This window comes from Sturnira hondurensis, unplaced genomic scaffold, assembly GCF_014824575.4.
Source record: "Sturnira hondurensis isolate 20B ecotype Veracruz unplaced genomic scaffold, ASM1482457v3 Scaffold0006496, whole genome shotgun sequence".
Taxonomy (NCBI): domain Eukaryota; kingdom Metazoa; phylum Chordata; class Mammalia; order Chiroptera; family Phyllostomidae; genus Sturnira; species Sturnira hondurensis.
The window spans coordinates 19,388,342-19,407,241 of NW_028079127.1; the positions used below are offsets into that span (position 1 = coordinate 19,388,342).

Below are 18,900 nucleotides of genomic sequence, written 5' to 3' on the forward strand. Positions count from 1 at the left end.
TTGGTCTTAAGTATAATATTTATAAAAGGGGCTGCCAGCCAGCCTCTCTACCCTGTGCCCGGCTGGCCCCTGGGTCTCTGGCTGCCAGGGGCAGAGGTGCCCTGGGCCCCAGCCTCCCTCTCTTCCCAGCAGGGGACGTGGGCCCAGGCTTGGGGGGGGGGGGCCAGCCTCCCCAGGACTGGTGAAGGTGCATGGCAGGGGCTTGTTGAGGACACCCCACCAATGTCACCCTCAAAAGAACCTGCTGGCTCCAGGCATAGGGTGAGGGGGTCTATTTCCGGTGGCGAGGATGGGAGAACCGGAAAAGAATACCCAAGCACCTGAGCCCACGTGCCTGCAAGGGGCCTCGGGGACAGCAGCAAGGAAAGCAAAAGGGCTGAGGGAGACCGGGCCTCAGGGGGCAGACGGTGACCCAACAGCAAGGTGGGGGATGGCTGCCGGCCTGGGTTCCAGCTCTATGTGCCCTCGCAGGCTGGCAGAGTTCAGTGTCTGCCTCTGCGTGAGGAGGGAAAGGGGCTTGGGTGAGATCTGAGGCAACGGGGCAGCCCCACCTGCTCCCAGCTCAGGAAGGCCCCGCAGACCAGGAGCCCAGCAGGGAAGGGGCCCAAGGGCTTTGGTCCTGGCTCTCTCTAAAATAACCCTTCCACAGGGAGGCCTGGGGACGGGGCCACACGCTATAGTGTTAGCCATGTCTTTCTCCTCTCCCCGATGGGCCTGTGGGTGCGAGCCGGGGCCGAGGGGCCTGGGCAGGGCACTGGGCGAGCAGACAGAGTAGGACGGGTGGTCCTAGTGGTTTCCTCCATGCTGGCTGGTCCCTGAGACCCAATCAATGACGATGAAGCTCAAGCTCATGGTCATCATCAAGAGGCCAAGCACAGCGAAACAGAGGGCCTGTGGGGTCGAAAGTCAGGGTCAGGACTGAGGTTGGGGTGGTCCCCTAAGCTTCACACCAGCCCACCAACCTCCAGGCTGCTCGCACCAGGATTTTGGGGGTGGATCTTGCAGGTTCCTTCTCGGTGGGCATGATGCGGAAGTAGAAGACAGCAGGGAAGATGAAGATGAGGCATGGGGCTGATGTGGCACCTGTAAAAAAACAAGGCATGGCCACCAACGGCTCACGGACACCTATTAGCTAAGGTTCAGGGGCACATCCAGTAAAATAGGACAGCCCTCGTAGAGGGAGGGTCTCATCTTGAGACCTCACTTGAAAGCTCGTTCTTTGGCCTCAGGGGCCTCTGGAGTGAACGGGCTAGGGTGGCTGGTGCCACAAGAATCTGTCAGTGAATGAAGCTCTCAAAGAGAAAAGGCAAGGCAGAGATACAGACAGAGACTTGAGGATATGGAGGTTCCTGGATATAGCTACTCCTGGAGGCTTTTCTACGGTTTGAACCAGTACATTCCTTTCTGTTTTTTAAAAAAAATTATTTATTTATTTTTAGAGGGGAAGGAAAGGAGAGAGGAAGAGAAACAATGTATGGTTGCTTCTCGTGCATCCCCTGCTGGGAAATGGCCTGCAATCCGGGCATGTGCCCTGACTGGGAATCGAACTGCGATCGTGTGGTTCGCAGGCCCGCGCTCAATCCACTGAGCTACACCAGCCAGGGCTCATTCCTTTCTGCTTGCTTCATTTTGAGTTTGCTTATGGACATACACAACCAAGCATCCTGGCTGTGATTTTCATGATACTTAGCCCAAGTCTGTGTGTCAGTCCCTGCAGAGTCAGGGGAGGGAGTCCCCTGAGTTGGGTCACCCCAAAGATGTCTCGGAATTGCTGATCTTCCAGCTCAGAGCCCCAGCTGGTTTGGGACCATGGACAGAGCAGCTGCCCTGCAGCCCCTGATCCTGGGGCTGCATCAAGGCTTCCCACTTACCAACCGTGAGTGAGGCTCTGCCACTCCTCCAATCTGAATTTCAGTTTTCTCGTATGCGAAATGGAGACAAGACCCAATGACGAGACCCTCCTTTGCGATGGCTCTTGACCCCCTGGCTGCACCCCATGCCCCAGAGAGAACTGACATGAGGGTTCTGAGCCCTCTGAGGGGATTGGAACAGCCTGCAGGATGAAACCTCAGGGGGGAGGCCATGCTGTGCACATGGCCAGCAGCCATTGCCTAAAGGTAGGGGCAAGCTCAGGAGTCTGCCAACAGTTGCAGAAGAGAAATTCTCTGGGGCAGCACCCAGCAGGGCCAGACCCTCACCGATGATCCCGAAGATGCCCAGGATGTTGGGGGCAAAGATGACCAGCAGGTTGATACAAGTGAGCAGGCCAGCGGCAATGAGTGAGTGCCGCAGCCAGCTGAACTCCTGGTCCTGAAACAGCATCTGCTGGATGGCGCGCCGCACCTGGGGGTGGGGGGGTCATTAACCGGTCGCGGCCTCCCTGTCGGCCCCACCCCCACTGTGCAGCCACCCAGCCACCTTCCCACGCCTCACAGGAAACAGAACGATGGGCACTGTCAGAGTGACGGCCATCAGCACGGCCACGCGCACGCACAGGATCAGCATGTCGAACGGGTCCACCTTGCTGTAGGTGTGCAGCAGCTCCGACTCCACCCCGTCTGCAGCAGGCAGGCAGGGCGGTCAGCAGACGGCCTGGGCAAGGGCCGGGGCTCCGAGCCCTGGTCTGCCCCAACGCTGTGGGGAGTGGCACGCGCCTCGCCCCCCAGCCTGGCTCCTGCCTCTGCCCCGAAGGGCAGCCATACCATAGAAGGTGAGGTAGCCGAAGAGGGCGGCCAGGAAGTACATGACGTACATGACGGAGATAGACAGGTTGGAGATGTGTTGCATCTTCTTCTTGGAGGGACTATGGAGGACAGGGGGGCTTGGTGCCAAGCTGGGCCACACTGGGAGACCCCCATGTGCCCCAGGGTCTGTCTGGCATCACACCCTCACCACATGGCAGCAAGGGTGCCTCCTTCTTGCTGCCAGTTATCACCCAGAGCAGCCATGGAGACCTTTGATAAAATGACTTGGCTCCTGTCTCCCCCCTTGCAGGGCCACATCCACCTACCCTCTCCCCAACCAGCTTGGAGAGGCAGCCCTGCCCTGCCCCGCCCCCCCCCCCAGCCTCGGAACCTACTCCTTGAGCTCCGTGTAGATGGGCAGCACCTCTGGGTGGCAGACGAAGGCAAAGGCCATGATAGGGATGGTGTATGCCGTCTAAGGGAACACGGGGGCTGTGTCAGGACAGTCCCCACCCCCTCCCTGGGCCTCTGCCCCCACCCCGGGCCTGTCAGAACCTGTATGTTAAGTGTGAAGTAGCTCGGAGTGCAGACATCTGGGGCTCCGGTCTCCCCCAGAAGCGGTGTCTCCTCCCTGCTGAACTGCATGAGGCTGAAGTTGCCTGTGATGTTGGCTAAGCTGGAGGGGAGCGGGCAGGGCACCTGGAACTTTTTGTAGATGACCTGGAGTGGGGGGAGGGGGGAGAGTGTCAGGGCAAGGCGTGGCTGCCTAGGAGGCCGCTCTGAACCCACATCCGAGATCGGGACTAGAGGAGCTGTCTTCCGACAGAGGAGCCCTGAGGAGACCTGCCCCCTCCCTCCCTCGACCGCACGGAGAGGGACTCACTGCGATCAGGAAGAAGAGCATGCAGCTGAGGGAGAAGCCACTGGAGTAGCCCAGGTAGCCTGCAAAGCCGGGGGAGGGGTGGCTGTGAAACTGCGGACCCCCGTGGGGCCGTCCCCCAACAGGCCCTTCCAAGGCCCTGACGCTGCCATACTCACCAAGCTGCCGCATCAGTGCCAAGGGGAGAATGATGGTGACGGAGACCAGAATCACCAGGTAGTTCCCGTTCACGTACCAGTCCCTGCCAGGTGGGAGTGGGGAGCCAAGATCAGAGCCCATGCAGCCCTGGCTCAGGCCACGGGCCCCCACTCCCAGTCAGGGTCACCAATGGCGCCACTGAGTGGCCTCCAAAGAATACTGGTCCACAGCCCAGAGTCTCTGTGCCCATGTGCAGAGCGGGCATGCTCTCAGCACCCGCCCAGGCAAGGCCAGAGCTTGGTGACAATTCTGACCGGAGTCTCTGCTGCTGTCTCAGGGCGCATAGGTCTGTGTCCAGCCTCCTCAGGGAGGGACCCCAGGGGTCCCAGGGAGGTGGGTGGGATGAAAGACCCTGGCTCCAGGGGGCCATTTTCCATGGGGGCTTAGGGACTTGCCAACAGCCTGTGCCCCTATGGTTCTTCGGGCATCTGCATCCTGTGTCCTCCTGCCCCACCCCCAGTGGACAGGGGTTACAGGGAACTAGTGGGATAAGGAACAGGACCACCCTTCAAAGGCAAGCCCGAAGGCCAGTTCCTTGGGGAAGGACCCCAGGGAGGTGGTTTCTGGCTGTTTCTCTCCTCCCAGCACGGCTCTCAGCCTCCTAGCCCCTGTCTGCCTGGGCTGTGTTGCCAAGCATAGGGCCTATCTTCTCTGTCCCCACTCACAGAAGCAGGAGATCGGTGCTTCCTAAACTAGTGATGGGCAACTGGGACACTACGGGCTTAATTTCTTGGTGGGAGGGGAGGAGCTAACACCCAAGCCACAGTCAGGAATAGCAGGTGCTTAGAGCTAAGCCCCAGGCTCTCGGGCCTTCTCTGCTTACTGGCTGGGTGGGGCTGTTCCTTCTGCCAGTCCACATGGCCTTCCTGGGTTCCCCTAGGTGCTTCATAAATGGGAGTGAGCTGAAGGTTGGCCCTGCTGGCAGCTCTCTGCGCCCCCCCCTCCCTCAGCAGTGACTGGTAGGGTGTGTCTCTCTCTCCTGCAAGCCCAGCCTGGGCTCTCAGGGCCAGGGGTGGACGTGGAAGGTAGACTATGGCCTCCCACCCTCACCCAGGCCCGCCCCACCCTGGGGCTCACGAAGTCTGCGCCTCCAGGTTCAGGAAGGTCTGTATGACAAGGGGCAGCTCGGACTTGATGATGTACAGGTAGCTGGACATGGCTAGAGGGAGAGGGGCGGTGGGCACCGGGGTCAGTGGAGCCAGCTGCCATCCTTCGGTTGGCCCGCCTGCCCCCGTCCGCCTGCATCGGCCCGCCAGCCGCACCTCCGATGTTTTGTAAGGTGATGGCCAGGGCCGCTGCCAGCTTTCCCGGGGTCCCAAAGGCACGGTAGCCCAGCTGCTCATAGGCACGGATTCCTGTGGGCACAGGGCATCAGGACAGCCGTGCCACCCCTCCCAGTCTGCCCTCCCGGGCTGCAGGCCCGTCTGAGGCTCACCCACGATCCCCGAGGACTTGAGTAGCAGGTGGATGGAGTAGCTGGAGAGCAGGGCTACGGCTGTCAGCAGGAACCTGGGGAGACGGGCAGGGAAAGGCTGCTGGGCTCCCCCACTGGCAGGAGACAACGAGCTGTGGGAAGCCTGGGTCTCGAGGCCACTGGCCAGGTGTCTGGGCAGGTGTGGGTGCACACTCGGCAGGCCCAGGGCCAGTCCGACCCAGAAGAGGCCCTGCAAGCCCATCGCTCCTGGAGTTCTTGGAACAAGCCTGTTTTCCACTTGGCTGTGGGGCAGAGCTCCTAGGTGAGGACACGTGTGCCCACACGGGCCTGGCCACAGGGCTGCGTCCATCACGTGTACACATAGAAGGACAGACTGGTCTGTCAGCCTGGCCCCGTGCGGTCATCTCAGCGGGCTTACTGGGAAGGAAGGGACACCCGTCTGGCCGTGACTGGTTTGTTCGGCCCTGGTCTGGGTTTGTGCGAGTGCCCACCCACTGCTGCCAGGGCCTTAGCACAGGAAGCTGGTGGGTCCTGGGAGGTCACAGGCAGTGGCTTGTTCAGGGCTCCTGTGTGAAGCAGGGGTGCAGACGGCACTCACAGGAAGAGGATGATGCCCGTGTTGGCCATGGCGTAGGCCAGCCCCAGGATGCCGCTGCCCATGATGGCGTTGCTGAGGTTGAACACTGACATCCCGAATGACGTCTTCCCTTCGAACTGCAGGATGGAGGGGGTGGGGAGTCAGCAGGCATGGAGGGCTTCTCCGTGTTCCCTCCCTGTCCCTCAGCCTCCCATGGCTGCCCTAGAACACCTCATCCCTTCCTCCCTGCCCCCAGTGGTGCCCGAGCCCCTCAGCTGTCCCACTCACGTCAGTGAAGTGTGGCTCCTTGTTGGGGCTTTTCTGCAGGAAGCCCTTGCCCTCAACACAGGTTCGCTGGGGGCCCTGGATCCTGCAGGTACAGGCCGGGTAGGCAGCTCAGCTCCAGCCCCTTGCTCTGCACCCGGCCCTGCCCCGAGTCCTGACTGGGCCCCTGCTGGGCTCACCTCTCATCTCCTGCTGTGGGGGTGCTGACCGGGTGTAGTCCCTCCGAGTGTTTACCGTTGGGCACCAGCTCCACCAGCTCTGTCTGCAGAGGTGCCTCCATGCTCAGGGGACACCACAGGAGCCCAGCTCTCACCCCGACACGCTCAGGAGTCTGCGGGGCAGGTGGCCTGTCAGATCATCCCTGCTCCTTACATAGAGGGCCCACCCGCCCAAAGGTGGTCTCAGACGTAGGCGCAGTGCACAGCGGGTCACTCAGGACACATGTGCACAGGCCGCTCTGCCCGGGCCCTCTCCTGTGGGGAGCAGAGCTTGGGTGCCCGAGTCCAGGACGTCCTGAGGGGCACCTGAGCCACATGTAGTGCTCCCTCCACAACCCGACACACGCACACCAGCCCAGGCAAGCCCCCGAGGCCTCAGTTTCCCCATCTGTGCAGTGAAGGTCAGCTGGGTAACCTCAGTTCAGAGCCCAGACGCGCCAGGACTCTGGGATGCTGAGTCCCAGACCTGTTGTCCCTGCTGTGGGGCAAGCCCTGGACAGACCCCTCTCCCCGAGGTTAATACTAGGAGACGGTTTCCTGTGCTGGCCCCAGGTGCCAGGGGCGTCCTAGCCAACCTAGAATGGCACTGCCCGACGGCGGGAGGCCTCAGGAGAGGGTGAGGGCTGTGGGCCCTGTTCCCAGCTGTCCGGCGGGCACTGTTGGCAGCCAGAACAAAGGGCCCTCTGTGGGCTGAAAGCTGGCGCCGGGGACGGCAGGCGCAGAGGCTACACCCCCCAGCCCTGGAGCCAGGAGGCCTGAGGCAGTGCTGGGTGGCTGGACACCTGGGCCCTGCCCGTCAGGCTGCAAAGGGCACTCAGGGGCCTTCCAGGAAATGGGTGCCCCAGGGCCCAGTTCTTTGGGCCACGGAGGCCTCCCCTCCACACAGCTCTGGCCACATTTTCCTTCAAGCCTCTCCTTCTCTGGGAACCCCCACACTGAGGTGCCCATCTTCCAGGACGCTTTGAGCAGTCAGTTTTCCCCATTCCTGCTCTTAGGGTGTGGCTCTGCTGGACCTCACAGGAACCAGCTCCCAGCTCTCCACCCCCCGAAACTGTCACTGCCCAGACAGCTCGCTGGCCCTCCGGGCCCTGCGGCCAAGAGCCACCCACCTGACACCCAGAAGGTACCTGGGCATAGTGCCCCCAGGATCTATAAGGACATTCTGAAGGCCGGCCAAGACAGCAGGAGAGCTGAGGCCAGAGTGGTGACCAGGGAGGGGACGGCGCTGCCAAGCAGGTCAGCCAGAGCCTAGTCTTGACGCCACGGCACCCCCTCTGCTGGGGAGCCTTGAACCCCGCCCCGGATCCTTTAACTCTGCTTCAGATCCTGATGGTCTCCGGTCTGCTCTTGAACTTGGAACACCAGGAGGTCTCAAATTTAGCACTTGGGACTGTGGCAAGTAGAGGAGGCTAGGCTCAGGCCCCAGTGTCCTGGAGGCAGCAGCTACACAGAACTGGCCAGAGGACCACCTCCCTTTGTTCCAGGCCAGAGTTCAGATCCCAGGCAGGTTGGTCCTGGGACCCCTCACCTGATACCCTCGGGCCCCTTGATCTGCCTCTCCGATGCTGGTGGCATCTGGGCCTTTCTGTCCTCCAGCCCCACCCACTTTGGACCCTGACACACGAACATCTCTTCTTGGACCAGGGTCCAAGGAGATCAGGGACCAGGGTCCCCGAGATCAGCCTGGTCTCCATGGCCCTGCCTCAAGCCTCCCCATCAGCCCTTCAGGGGATCCCAGCTGGTGTGAAGGTGCCAGCACTTGGCCTCCTGAGTCACTCCAGAGTGGCCCCTGGCTCTCAGCTGGGGTTGCCCTGGCCGGGCCTCCAGCCCTGGGCAGGCTAGGGCAGGCCCTCAGAGTGTGCTGAGTCGGCAGCCTAGACAAAGTATCCTTCTCTGCCTTAATATCCTTCCTTAGCAGCCAGGCTCGACCTCCAGGGAGACCACAGCCCATGGCACGGGCATAACCAAGGTGCCTGTGCTCCCACCTCTGTGTCCCCCCCACCCTCCCGGCAGGACCTAAGTTTAGACTCTCAGGGCCTTTCTCTTACAGCCAGCCACTGCCAGTTCTCGGGCTGGCCTGAGACCCCGAGCAGCTGTAGAATACCCTTCCTCAGTCGGCCCTCAGTCTGGAAGTGGCAAACCCCTAAGCACATCCCTCGCCCTTGGCTCCTGCTGCAGCTGAGTGTGTGCCGCGAGTGCTGGGACTCCAAAAAGGGGAGACTGAAGCATCAAGGAAGGCTTCCTGGAGGAGGAGGTGATGGAGTCAGTGTGAAATCCCAGTGGGAGTCCCCAGGGTGTGGAAACAGGAGAGAGTGACTCAAGCAGAAGACACAGCAGGGGCAAAGGCCGCTCGAGGTGTGATGTGAGGTGGGCTGTGAGGGTGAAATGAGGCTCCCTGGCCATAGACAAGCTTGTCAAAGCCTTGACAACCAGGTTGAGGAGTACACACGCACTTCACTGTAGAGTAAGGCTAAGGGCGCGGCGGGGTGATTAGCGCTGGCCTGGCATGTGGCCCCCCAGCCTGTCCCGGGGACCCAGAGCTCATTTTTGACACTGCCGTCCCTTCCCTTGGGCCTGCCACCTTCCAGGCCTCTTTCCATCAGGGAGTCATTGTAGACTCGGGGGCAAGCCCTGCCCAAGGACAGCTGCCAGCAGTCCCTGACCCACAGCAGGGACCGAGCAGGGCGAACACTCTCAGTCCGAGGCAGGCCCGGCCCTGCCTCACCATGTGACCGTGAGCAGTGTCCCCCACTCAGGACCTCAGAGTCCGCCTGTTCTGCAGGGATCCCATGAGGTTTGACTGAAGCTGGGGCCAAGTGAGGAGCTTCCCCAAGGCCTTTGTCCCTGGAGCAGGCCACGGCCCCTCAAAGTCAGGCCGCAGGGTGGGCAGACAGATCACTGCGACCTTGGGTGGGTCATCAGAATGGCATCTGTCATGGGTGCAGCGTGGGCTCCTGCAGTAGGTCGATGGCCTGGGCCACTGCCCCGGGGCCTGTTTGCTCTCTGGAAGATAAGGGCCGGGAGGGCACAGGAGGCTCAGGGTTCGTGTGCAGCAGTAACACCCGCCCACGCATGTCATGGGGTGCGAATTCGTCAGGCACACCTCAGCAGGTGTTGAGTTTGGCTAATTAAAGATTTCAAGGCCCAGGAATCCAGGCCACCGCGTGGGTCGGCTGCTGTGGGAAGCACACCTCTCTGCTTCCCTCCTCAACACTCTGGGACGGAAGTGGCTCTGCAGTAGTGAGCTGGCTACGGGCTGGCGACAGCCACGCTGTTCTTCCCTCCGCCCTGCAGCCACAAGCTCTGGTGGAGGCACAGACCCCCACGGGGCTTGCTGCCACAGCCCCAGGCGTCCTGTGTGAGGGCAGCCCAGGTCGGAGGAGATGCAGCTGGCCTGGCCCGAGGATCCACAGTGGTTATCGTTGGGGCCTCAGGCATGAGAGTTGCCCCCAGTTCCAGCTCGCCCATCCTTACCATGCCCCTCCTTGGCTGAGACAAGCTGCCCCTTCTATCCTGGCACCCCTCTGTCCGCCTGCTCGTCCAGGCTTCGGAGGGAGGCACCCTCCTAAGACAAGCTCTCAGTCAGTAGGGGAACTGGATTCATCAGACATGTCTGCATAGTGTTTTCAAGGCACAGCCACCAGGATGGGTGAGAAACTGATTCTAAGGCCAGGGGTCTGGAAATAGGGTGGGTGGGAGGGTGCTCAGAGGGAGGGAAGGTGCTGAAACAGGTGCTGCGCCTCCCCAGATGACCCCAGACCCTGACCCAGCAGGCCCAGTCCTGCACGCACTGCTCCCCCGGCGTCAACAGCACTGGGTAAGTGGCCAGTGTGTGGCCCAAACCCGGCTGGTGGCAGGCAGGAGGGGTGCACGCAGGGAAAGGCAGGTGGCCCAGAACACTGCTGTACTAGGCGCACCAATCCCTCGTCCCCTAGCCCCCTGGCCCTGGGGTCTGGGGCCTGTGCTTCTGCGTCTTAACATCTGGAAGGTAGGGGCAGAACGTGGACTTCCCTGTGACAGGGCACATCTTCTAGACTCCCAACAGGTACCTGGAGTGGGCCTAGCCGCCTACACCTGGGCCTCCCTGCCCCCAGGCCCTGCCCCCAGCCCAGGCCCCGCCCCAGCGGAGGCTGCAGCTGGGAGTTCTTGACTCAAGACTGGACCAGGGCCAGCAGCATCCCCCTCCCCCCACTGCCAGCCTGCTGAGAGGGACGTGCGGCCTGAGGCCCAGCTGAGGCAAAGGACAGGACATCACATGCCTGTGGCCCCCCAGGATCAGGGGAGACCCCGAGCCAGCCAGCCCATCCTCCTCCCTGCTGACCCGGAATCCCCTGGAGGCGGCCAAATATTTGGACAGCCGGACTTCTGGCCCCAAAGAAAGCTGGAACAGGGGCCTGGGGCAGCTCAGGACTCATTGGAGACCCCACTGGGGGTGCTAAGGGCAAGGTCAGCTTGGAGGAGAGGCTCTGTCCAACATCAGGAAGAAGCAGAGGGAGGCAGAGGGAGGGAAGAGAGAGACGGAGAGAAAACACACATGGCACATGCGTCCAGCATACTGATCTGGCCAGAGAGGCGCTGGGAGTCCGAGAAATGTGAGCGGAGAGGGGAACCAACAGAGAAGAGTACATAGAGAGCTGGGGGCGTGCAGGCAGGGAGAGAGGGAGACTGACCATCAGAGAAGGCCAACCAGGCAGAGAGAGCCAGACGGAGCAGGGACAGAGACCAGACAGCAGGCGATGACAAGGGACAGCCAACAAGAGACAGCCCCAGAAGGCTCAGGAAGGGGAGAGGAAGCCAGACGCCAAGGTGAGGGGAGCAGCAGACTCAGTGTGCCCTGTGGGGATGGCCGGGCAAAACCCCGGAGGACCCCACAAAAAAGCTGCCACAGCATTTCCAGGTTCCCACAAGGGTAGGGTGCGCCCCCATTAGCCAGGCGCTGGGACATCCAGAGGGCGGGTCTGAGCCCAGCAGGGCCACAAGGCCAGGCCCAGCTGGAATGAACCCCCTCGTCCAGCACCTGTGGCTTGTCTCCCCACACAATGGAACAGATACATGGAGAGGCTGGCCGGCAGGGGTGGCCCCGTCCTCAAGGGCCATGCACGTGTGTAGACGTGCCAGCGGAGAGGCTGTGTACAGGACGTAGCCCGCAGAGCGGAAATTCAAAACCAAGCCACCTCAAGCTGCTGGCAGGAAAGCCCCTCCTGCCCCGGCAGCCGGTCCTTCCCTTCAGCCCCTAGAAGCCCTGCCGAGCCTTCCAGAGCACCCTGCCCAACCTGCATTTGTCTTCTGGCTCCGAGTCATAGGCCAGCCCTCTGGCCAGCCCTCCACCCACCGGACTGAAGGCTCACAGGGCACATGGTAGGTCCTCAGTAAATGTCCTTAAACAAGTGGAGGGAGCTCAAGGTCCTTGACAAGCCCCCAGCCCATCTTACCGGCTCCAGGGGTACCTGGTCCACCCCCACCACGCCTGCACTGGAACACCCGCCACAGGACCCCTGCTCTGCTGCCCCATCGGCTGTGCACACACAGGTACCACATTCCCCAAACGTGTTTTCCCCTCAAATCGAGTGCCTGTCCCTACACCCAGCTCAGACTTTCAGGGCGCACTCGGTCCAGCTCGGAAGCCTTTCCTGACCCCATCCAGAGACCACAGCCGCCCCCCACCGGCCTGTCCCATCCCACTTCAGCTCTCCATTCACCCAGGACCCCATGAGTACTTGCTAAGGGTGGTAGGCACCACAACAGGAGCAACCAAACTTCATGGTCTGGTACCTGGAGTCCTGGACTGGGTGTTTTAATTTTCTTCTTTGGACCAAAAGAACCAGTACCGAACAGATGGGTGGTTTCCAAAGCCACTGAGGACATGGGCTGTACGGGTCCAGGCAGAATAAAGTTCTGGGACATGTACCCCCTGCTCCCCCAGAGGCACAGTCCCCTGCCCCCAGTGCCAAGCAGTCAGAGATTCCCCTGCTCTCAGTCATTCCAGTCCTCTTGGATATGTGTTAAGCATGGCCTCCTCCACCCCTGATTCGTCCCACCTTTGGTGCTTCCTACAGGAAGCCTTCCGGAGTTGTGCAGAACCTTCCCCTCTTAAAATGGAACTGTCCCCAGACTGCTTCCTATGCTCCAGACTGAGAACCTGTGAGGGATGAGCTTCCTTTCCAGAAGGAACTGAGCCCCCATGCCAGACTGCCTACTGCAAAGGAGCGGCAGCAGACGCAAGGTCTCTCCCAGGGACGGCACGGTGGCCCCGGGCAGTCATGAAAGGACAGGACCCGCAGGCTGAAGGAAGGATGGACCTTTGACTTAGCCTCCCTCAGACCTGTCCTAGAGCCCAAACCTGGTCTCAGGGTTCAGGTGACGGTGGGGGAGAGAGGGCGGATCCCCCTAGGCCCCGCCCCTCCCCTCTCCCTGGGTGTAAACAAACGCACGCATTCCGTGTGGCCAATCGAAGGGGCCAACGGGGCGGGGCGGGCTCCTGCAAACCGGAGTCCAGCTCTTTTCCCTCGGGGAATACTCGGTGCCATCTCTCTCAGCCCCGCCCGAGCACTGGGCGGAGAGGAGCGCACACGGAGCCTCGCCTTCAGACTCCGGAGCCACACGTGCCCGGTGCCCGCCGTGCCTGCTGGCCCGGCTGCAAATGGCACGGGCTCTAGGACCAACATGTGCCCCGCGGCCCCTCAGCAGCCTGGCCCGATCTGCCCTCAAACCTCTGCGCAGCGCGGCCGGGATAAATATACCCGGACTTCCCGCCTGCCAACCGGGCCGATTCGCCTGCCAGATGCCCGTCGGAGCAGCGCTCCGGGGCCTGCTCCCGGGCCCTCTCCTGCCGCCCCCACAGGCCAAGCCTCAAGAAGGCTTTCGGGTGCCACCGACCTCCTGCTGACCCAGCGGGCCCTGCCCAGAGGCCCCGAGGAGACGTCTCTCCAGGACACCTGCTCAAGCTCGGAGCTGAGTCCGACTGGTGGGTCCCCAGACCTGCCTCCAGAGCGTGCGGGGCTCTGGTTCTCGGAGGCTGGGGCGCCTGCCCCAGGCGGGGTGGGGGCGAGGGGAGCTACCCGGGGCCAGGTTACGCACGAGAGGGTGGGCGGTAGGGCTCGGCCGGCCCGGTGCCCCCTGGGCTGGGGGTCGGTGCCCCTAGCGGTACCTGGTTTCACGGGTGGGGACGCGCGGTGCTCAGCTCTGGCTGGCGCTGACCTCTCTGCTCCCGGCTGAGCGCAGCGCAGGGGGATGAAGGGCGCCCGGCCCCGCCCCCGGCCCGCCCCCCGCCCTCCAGTCCCCCGCGGCCCGCGGGAGGAGGGGCTGGTCAGGGGCGAGGCGGGGGCCCGGCCCAAGGAGCAAAGGAGCAGCCTGAGTGCGGAGCAACCCCTAGGCAGAAAGCAGCTGCCTCGAGAGGGTTCAGTTGAGTCCTGTGGGGAGGGAGGGGATGCTTCAGTCCAAGCAGATGCCCTCTGAGTGCCTCCTTAACCCCTAAATGCTCTGCCCGCATCCCCCCAGGTCAGCAGGGGCTCTTCAGGCAAGCGGAGTGGGAACAGGGTGAAGCTCACCCTCAGTGGAGGATGCTTGAATGGAGGACTCTCAGACCTCACTCAGGCCCCAAAACTTTCTTCCTGCCCCCGCTTCCCAAGCAGAGGTGAGATAGACGAGGAGGGGACCCCTGCATCAATTCTGTCTTCACCCCAGATGTTCAGGAGTGACTGAGGCTGGAACAGATGGGACAGGGGCAGTGAGGTCAGGGGAAGCCAGGCTTGGCTCGTGCTGGGCTTTGCCTGGCTTCTGCCCTGCCGAGTTCCCTATTTCTTTATTTCCAAGGAGTAGGGGACAGCTGTCAGTCTGCCCATGGGGAGCGGGTCCTGGGACTTGGTGTCCTGGAGCCAGGGGCTTTGGGGTGCCCTGTTCTCTGGCGGGGCCTCCATCCCACCTCTACCTGCTTCCCACACAAGACTTTGGTGCTCAGAGGTGGGTGGTGGGTGTTAAGGCCCCCCCCAGGCCCAACCAGCAGGAAGCTGGGGGAGGCCCTGACCATGGGGGTGAGCTGGGGGTTGGGGGGAGATTCCTGGAACATCTGTGTCCTTGCTGCTCAGCCACTGGCTCTGATCCGATTGATCCCACAGTCCTGCCGTTCCTGGGCAAGCTGGGTGTCTCTGGGTCCTGTCTGCCCCCTTCCCCAGGGCTGGGGGGATGCCCAGAAGGACAGGCCTCACCCCTCCACTGCCCTGGGCTAGGAGTCAGGACTCCAGGACTCTCTTCCTACTGACTCACATCACCACAGCCAAGCCTGCGGTACCTCAGTTTGCCTATGTGTCACAGGAAATGGCTCTGCCCTGTCCCACAGCCTGAAGGGAGTGGGTGAAGAAGGGAAGCTGTGAGCCAAGGGCAGGGGACCAGGCTTTGCCTGGGAGTGGCAGAGGCCAGGGACAGCCACAGATAAAGGCGAACCCCAAACCGCCCAAGCTCTCACCCTGCTGATGGCTGCAAAGTGGGAGAACCAGCTTTTCCTCCTGACCTGGGGCTGGTCTAGCCCCCAGATCAGAACTAACCTTGATCTTGAGGGACCCCAAGACTCCCAAACCCTCCCAAGGGGCTTGGGGACTTCCCACAGGGCAGTCAGATAGGAGAGAGAGGTGCTGCCCAGGGTCTCAGGCCTTCCCCCGCCTCCCACGTGCTGACACCCTGGATGCCCACAGAAGCCATTCTCAAAGGGCTGGGGGCTTCATGGGGTTAGGCCTGGCTTCACGGTCACTCAGTATGTGGAGGTTGTGGTCCTCAGTCCAGAACGGCTGTGTGGGGTCCCTGGGCCAGGCCAGTTGTGGCCAGGCTGGGGGAGGGACTGCCTGTTTGTTGATGCTGGGCCTGGTCCCCAGCCAGGGCAAACACAGCTCCCAGGCCTTTCCCGCCACCTGCCGAATCTCCCAGCCCAGCCTGTGGCGGTCACACAGCTGACAGCCAGGTTGGGGCTCTGAGAGCTGCCGGGCACCGCCTCCCAGAGACCAGAGGGGACGTCCATCCTTGCAGCTGCCTCGTGGAGGGCAGCGTCTGGAGCGGAGGCTGGCAGGAAGCTCTATCACTTCATCTCAGCCTTCGGCCCAGCCCCATCTTCACTCCCCCAACCCTGGAAACTGAGGCGCAGGCCTGAGGGACTGGCAGGCACCTGAGGTAGGATGTAGGGTCCCCGGACCACTCAGACTCTCCTTCCATGGTCCTGGCAGCTCCTTGCTCTCTTTCTCCCCCTTCAGTCCTGTCCTCTCAGCCTCCAGCAAGACAGCCTCCTCCCCTTGTGCCCCCGCCTCCCCTGGCACGCCCACCACACAATGCGCCCAGGTCAGGCCTGCCAGTGAATCCCCATCTTCACCCCCCACTCAGCCCTCCCCCTGAGCCCAGCGTCAGAACTCCCCAGTTCCTCGGACGCCCTGCAGACTGCTGCCTTGCACCCAGCTGGCCTCCCCGACATCCTCCTCCCCACCTGAGCCTCTACCCAGCGGCCTCTTCACCTTCCTCTCCACTCGGCAGGCCACTCAGGATTCTGCCTTCACTTCCCCAAACCCTCGCCCTCCTAGTTCCCACCCTGTCCCACCTCCTGAGCCAACTCCTACTTGTCCTTCAACCCCCTGCCCGAGCCACTGGGGAGAGCCAGCTCCTCCGATACTTCCTGTGGCTGTTCTGCTGCGCCTCAGCAGCCTGGGCCACCGTGTCTCCAAGCACTCCCTATAGGCCGGTCAGGCAGAGAAGCCTCTGCCAGGCTGGAGGACACGGCTGATGGAGGAGCAGCCTGTGGGCTCGTGTCTGCTGAGGGCAGAGAGGCACCCGCCCGGGCGGGGAGGAGCGAGGGTGCTCCACGGGGAGGAAACAGCGCAGCCACAGGGACACTGGAGTGTGAGTGTGGGATGAGCACCGACAGGTGTGGGGCTGCGTGCGGGGGCAGGACGCTTGGCCTGGCGTCAGTGTTGGGGGGTTTCTAGGCCTCACGGGACGTTGGCTCTCCCCTCCCAGGCCACAGGGTTGAGGACCCAGCTTTCAGCTCCTGGCTGCACTCCGCCCCCACTGGGTGTCTGGGACCCTCCTCTGTGAGCACAGACAGGGTTCAGTTGGCACAATACCTGGGAGGCTAGAGGGGACCCTCCTCTTCAGCTTTTTCCCCGAGTCCCCAGAGCTGGTGACCTCTTGGCTGAGGCCTGTCCCCACCGCCTTGGCGTGCTTTCCCTCTCTTCCCTGAGATTTGGCCCCCAGCGTCTCTGGCCACTGAAGCGGCTTAATGAGCCCAGGTCACGTGGGCCAAGCTCCTGCCCGAAGGGAGGGCCCAAGCCCCCAGTGGCCACCCAATCGGGCCCTGACGTCAGTAGCATTAACTGTCTGCCAGGCTCGTCTAATCTCTGGTCAGTGGCTGGGCCAGGTTAGTCCCGCCAGAGCCAGAGCTGAAGGCCATGAGGGCCCCCAGGGGCACCTTGAGGTTGCAGGTCAGGCAGGACGGTGGTGGCCATCGGTGCTTACAGTAAATGCCCCCTACCTACGATCCTGGGGTGGGGCCCTGGGCCCGCTCTCTCCGATCCTCTGTTGTGGACTGTGAGCCAGGCACTGTGTGCCCACCCTGCTCTGTAGGGTGTGACCACCCTGGTGTGGCAGGTGGGGCTGAGGCGGCCTGCCAGCCGCGCACAGGGCAGCCTGTGTCCAGGCGTCATCCCCAGCCCGTGGAATCCGGGACTCTGTGGGTGGAACCATGCATGGGAGGGGGCTCTCTGGAGGCTGGCATCCAGCCTCTGGATGGTGTTGGGCTTCTCTCTGCCCCTTGCCCGGGAAGGCTCGGGGGCTCTTCACCTTCTTTCCATGACAAGGTGGCTATGTGGAAGACCCCGTTTGCCCATCTCCCTTGGCAGCTTCCTCCCCTTTAACCCACTAGCTCCTCAAAGCTTCCTGTCTCCCTCCTCGCCTCCCCCGAATTAAATCCCACCATCACTCTCCTCTGCCCAGCTCACTGCAGATAGAGGTGAGCAGCCCCAGCTCAGCCAGGCCCCAGACCACCCAGTGGGGGTCCTAAACCACTGCCCAAGCCCCATCCTCCCCTCTGGCCTCCGAGCAGCACCAGGGTGGCTGCCCCCACGTGTCCTGGGCTCCCTAACCCAGCCAGGATCCTCCCCACCCCGCCACCAGCTCAGGTCTGGGAACCCTCACTCTCCCCTCTCTAGCCACCCCTTCATTGGACAGGCTCACAGCTCCATCCTCCCCCAGACATCGAGGATGCTGCCCAGGCGCTGACTTCTGCCTCCTGGACAAGTACCCACCTGCCTTGGGGACAACTCAGCCCCTCCAGCGTTCCCCTGAAGTCCCAGCTTGGTGGGGGCATCACATGCACTCGGTCAACAGACAGGCCCCGGGCCTGTCACTGAGCCCCACTCCTTGCAGACCCTGGCCCCTCGGGGTAAGGGGACATGTTTTTCCCATGGATCCCCCCAGCCCACTTCTCCCCTACCCCATGCCCATGCACACCAGTCCCCAGGAAACCCATGTGCCCCTATGTACATGTTTTTGTGAAAAATTTCAATGAGCCCTTACTGGTGTGGCTTAGTGGATTGAGCGCAGGCTGCGAACCAGGGGGTTGCTGGTTCGATTCCCGGTCGGGGCGTGTGCCTGGGTTGCAGGCAGGCCAGGTTCCCAGTGGGGGCCACATGAGAGGCGGCCACACATTGATGTTTCTCTAACTCTCTTTCTCCTTCCTTTCCCCTCTCTCTAAAAATAAATAAATACAATTAAAAAATAAAAATAAAAAAATTCAATGATTATTTCCCTCCAGAAGCAGATTTGGAAAATATCACTGATGATCTTATTTCCATTAAGGTTAGGAAAATAAAATTATAAATTGCTGTAGGCATAAGTAAAATATTTAAGCTTAAAGTAATATTTTGAGTTTTAATATACCTACTATAAATTATTTCAATGTTTTTGCAACTAAAGTTATGTATTAAAATACATAAAACCATATATAAGAGTGGACATTTTACTTTTTTTCAGGCTCCAGTGTGGCCCCAATACAGCATCAAAGGACTCTCTCAGATTTGGTTTTTATGTAGAATTTCGATATTTTGTGCATCATGGATTTTTTGGCAGTCATTTTGATTTTTAAAAGTATTGATTAGTATACCATTTGATGACTGAACTGTTTGGCCCACCCTTAAATTCTGCACTGGAGGTGTCGCCTCATTTGCTTCACTCGGCCCGATTCCAGCCAGGCCATTCTGTCCTCACTTCCCGGGCTTCTGAGACCCATCACCTCGCGGAGGAGGCCCGGGCCTCCAGGCTGGCATTTGGGGCTTCCCACCATCTCCCCACTCCATGTCCCCCTTCGCTTGCTCCTCCTACTCTACTGAATTCCTGTGGCTCCCAGGCCCCTGTTCCTGGGGCTTACACACCCTACTACCCCAGCCAGAATGAGCTTTCATCTCAAAACTCCCCCTTGCCTTGGCTGGTGTGGCTCAGTGGATTAAGCATTGGCCTGTGAACTGAAAGGTTGCTGGTTTGATTCCTGGTCAGGGCACGTGCCTGAGTTGTGGGCCAGGTCCTCAGCTGGGGGTGTTGGAGAGGCAACCTGTTGATGTTTCGCTCACACATTAATGTCTCTCCCTCCTCTCTCT

General features: G+C 61.4%; 1 protein-coding gene across 3 annotated transcripts; it reads right to left on the reverse strand.

Moving 5' to 3' along the window:
- On the reverse strand, window positions 1–16,528 carry SLC38A3 (solute carrier family 38 member 3). Of its 3 annotated transcripts, XM_037049665.1 has the most exons (18): window positions 16,375–16,528; window positions 13,825–13,980; window positions 13,425–13,686; window positions 6,239–6,390; window positions 6,063–6,144; window positions 5,796–5,911; window positions 5,198–5,271; window positions 5,025–5,117; window positions 4,840–4,921; window positions 3,723–3,805; window positions 3,568–3,626; window positions 3,240–3,404; window positions 3,080–3,159; window positions 2,703–2,803; window positions 2,434–2,558; window positions 2,199–2,343; window positions 980–1,083; window positions 1–891 (listed from the first exon to the last, which is right to left on the reverse strand). In XM_037049665.1, the coding sequence occupies exons 4-18, from the start codon at window positions 6,337–6,339 to the stop codon at window positions 787–789; spliced, it is 1,515 nt and encodes a 504-aa protein (XP_036905560.1). In that variant the 5' UTR covers window positions 6,340–6,390; window positions 13,425–13,686; window positions 13,825–13,980; window positions 16,375–16,528; the 3' UTR covers window positions 1–786. The 3 variants fall into 3 exon arrangements, with proteins under 3 accessions (XP_036905560.1, XP_036905561.1, XP_036905562.1); XM_037049666.1 differs by lacking the exon at window positions 13,425–13,686; XM_037049667.1 differs by lacking the exons at window positions 13,425–13,686; window positions 13,825–13,980.
- Window positions 16,529–18,900: the final 2,372 nt, after the last annotated feature.

Excerpts from the sequence above, each read along its gene's own strand:
- SLC38A3 (XM_037049667.1), bottom strand. The coding sequence starts at position 6,339 with ATGGAGGCACCTCTGCAGACAGAGCTGGTGGAGCTGGTGCCCAACGGT. Across the intron at positions 3,627-3,722 it reads GGCACTGATGCGGCAGCTTG|GCTACCTGGGCTACTCCAGT; the intron begins GTGAGTATGGCA and ends CCGGCTTTGCAG. Across the intron at positions 2,559-2,702 it reads CGGCTACCTCACCTTCTATG|ACGGGGTGGAGTCGGAGCTG; the intron begins GTATGGCTGCCC and ends TGCCTGCTGCAG.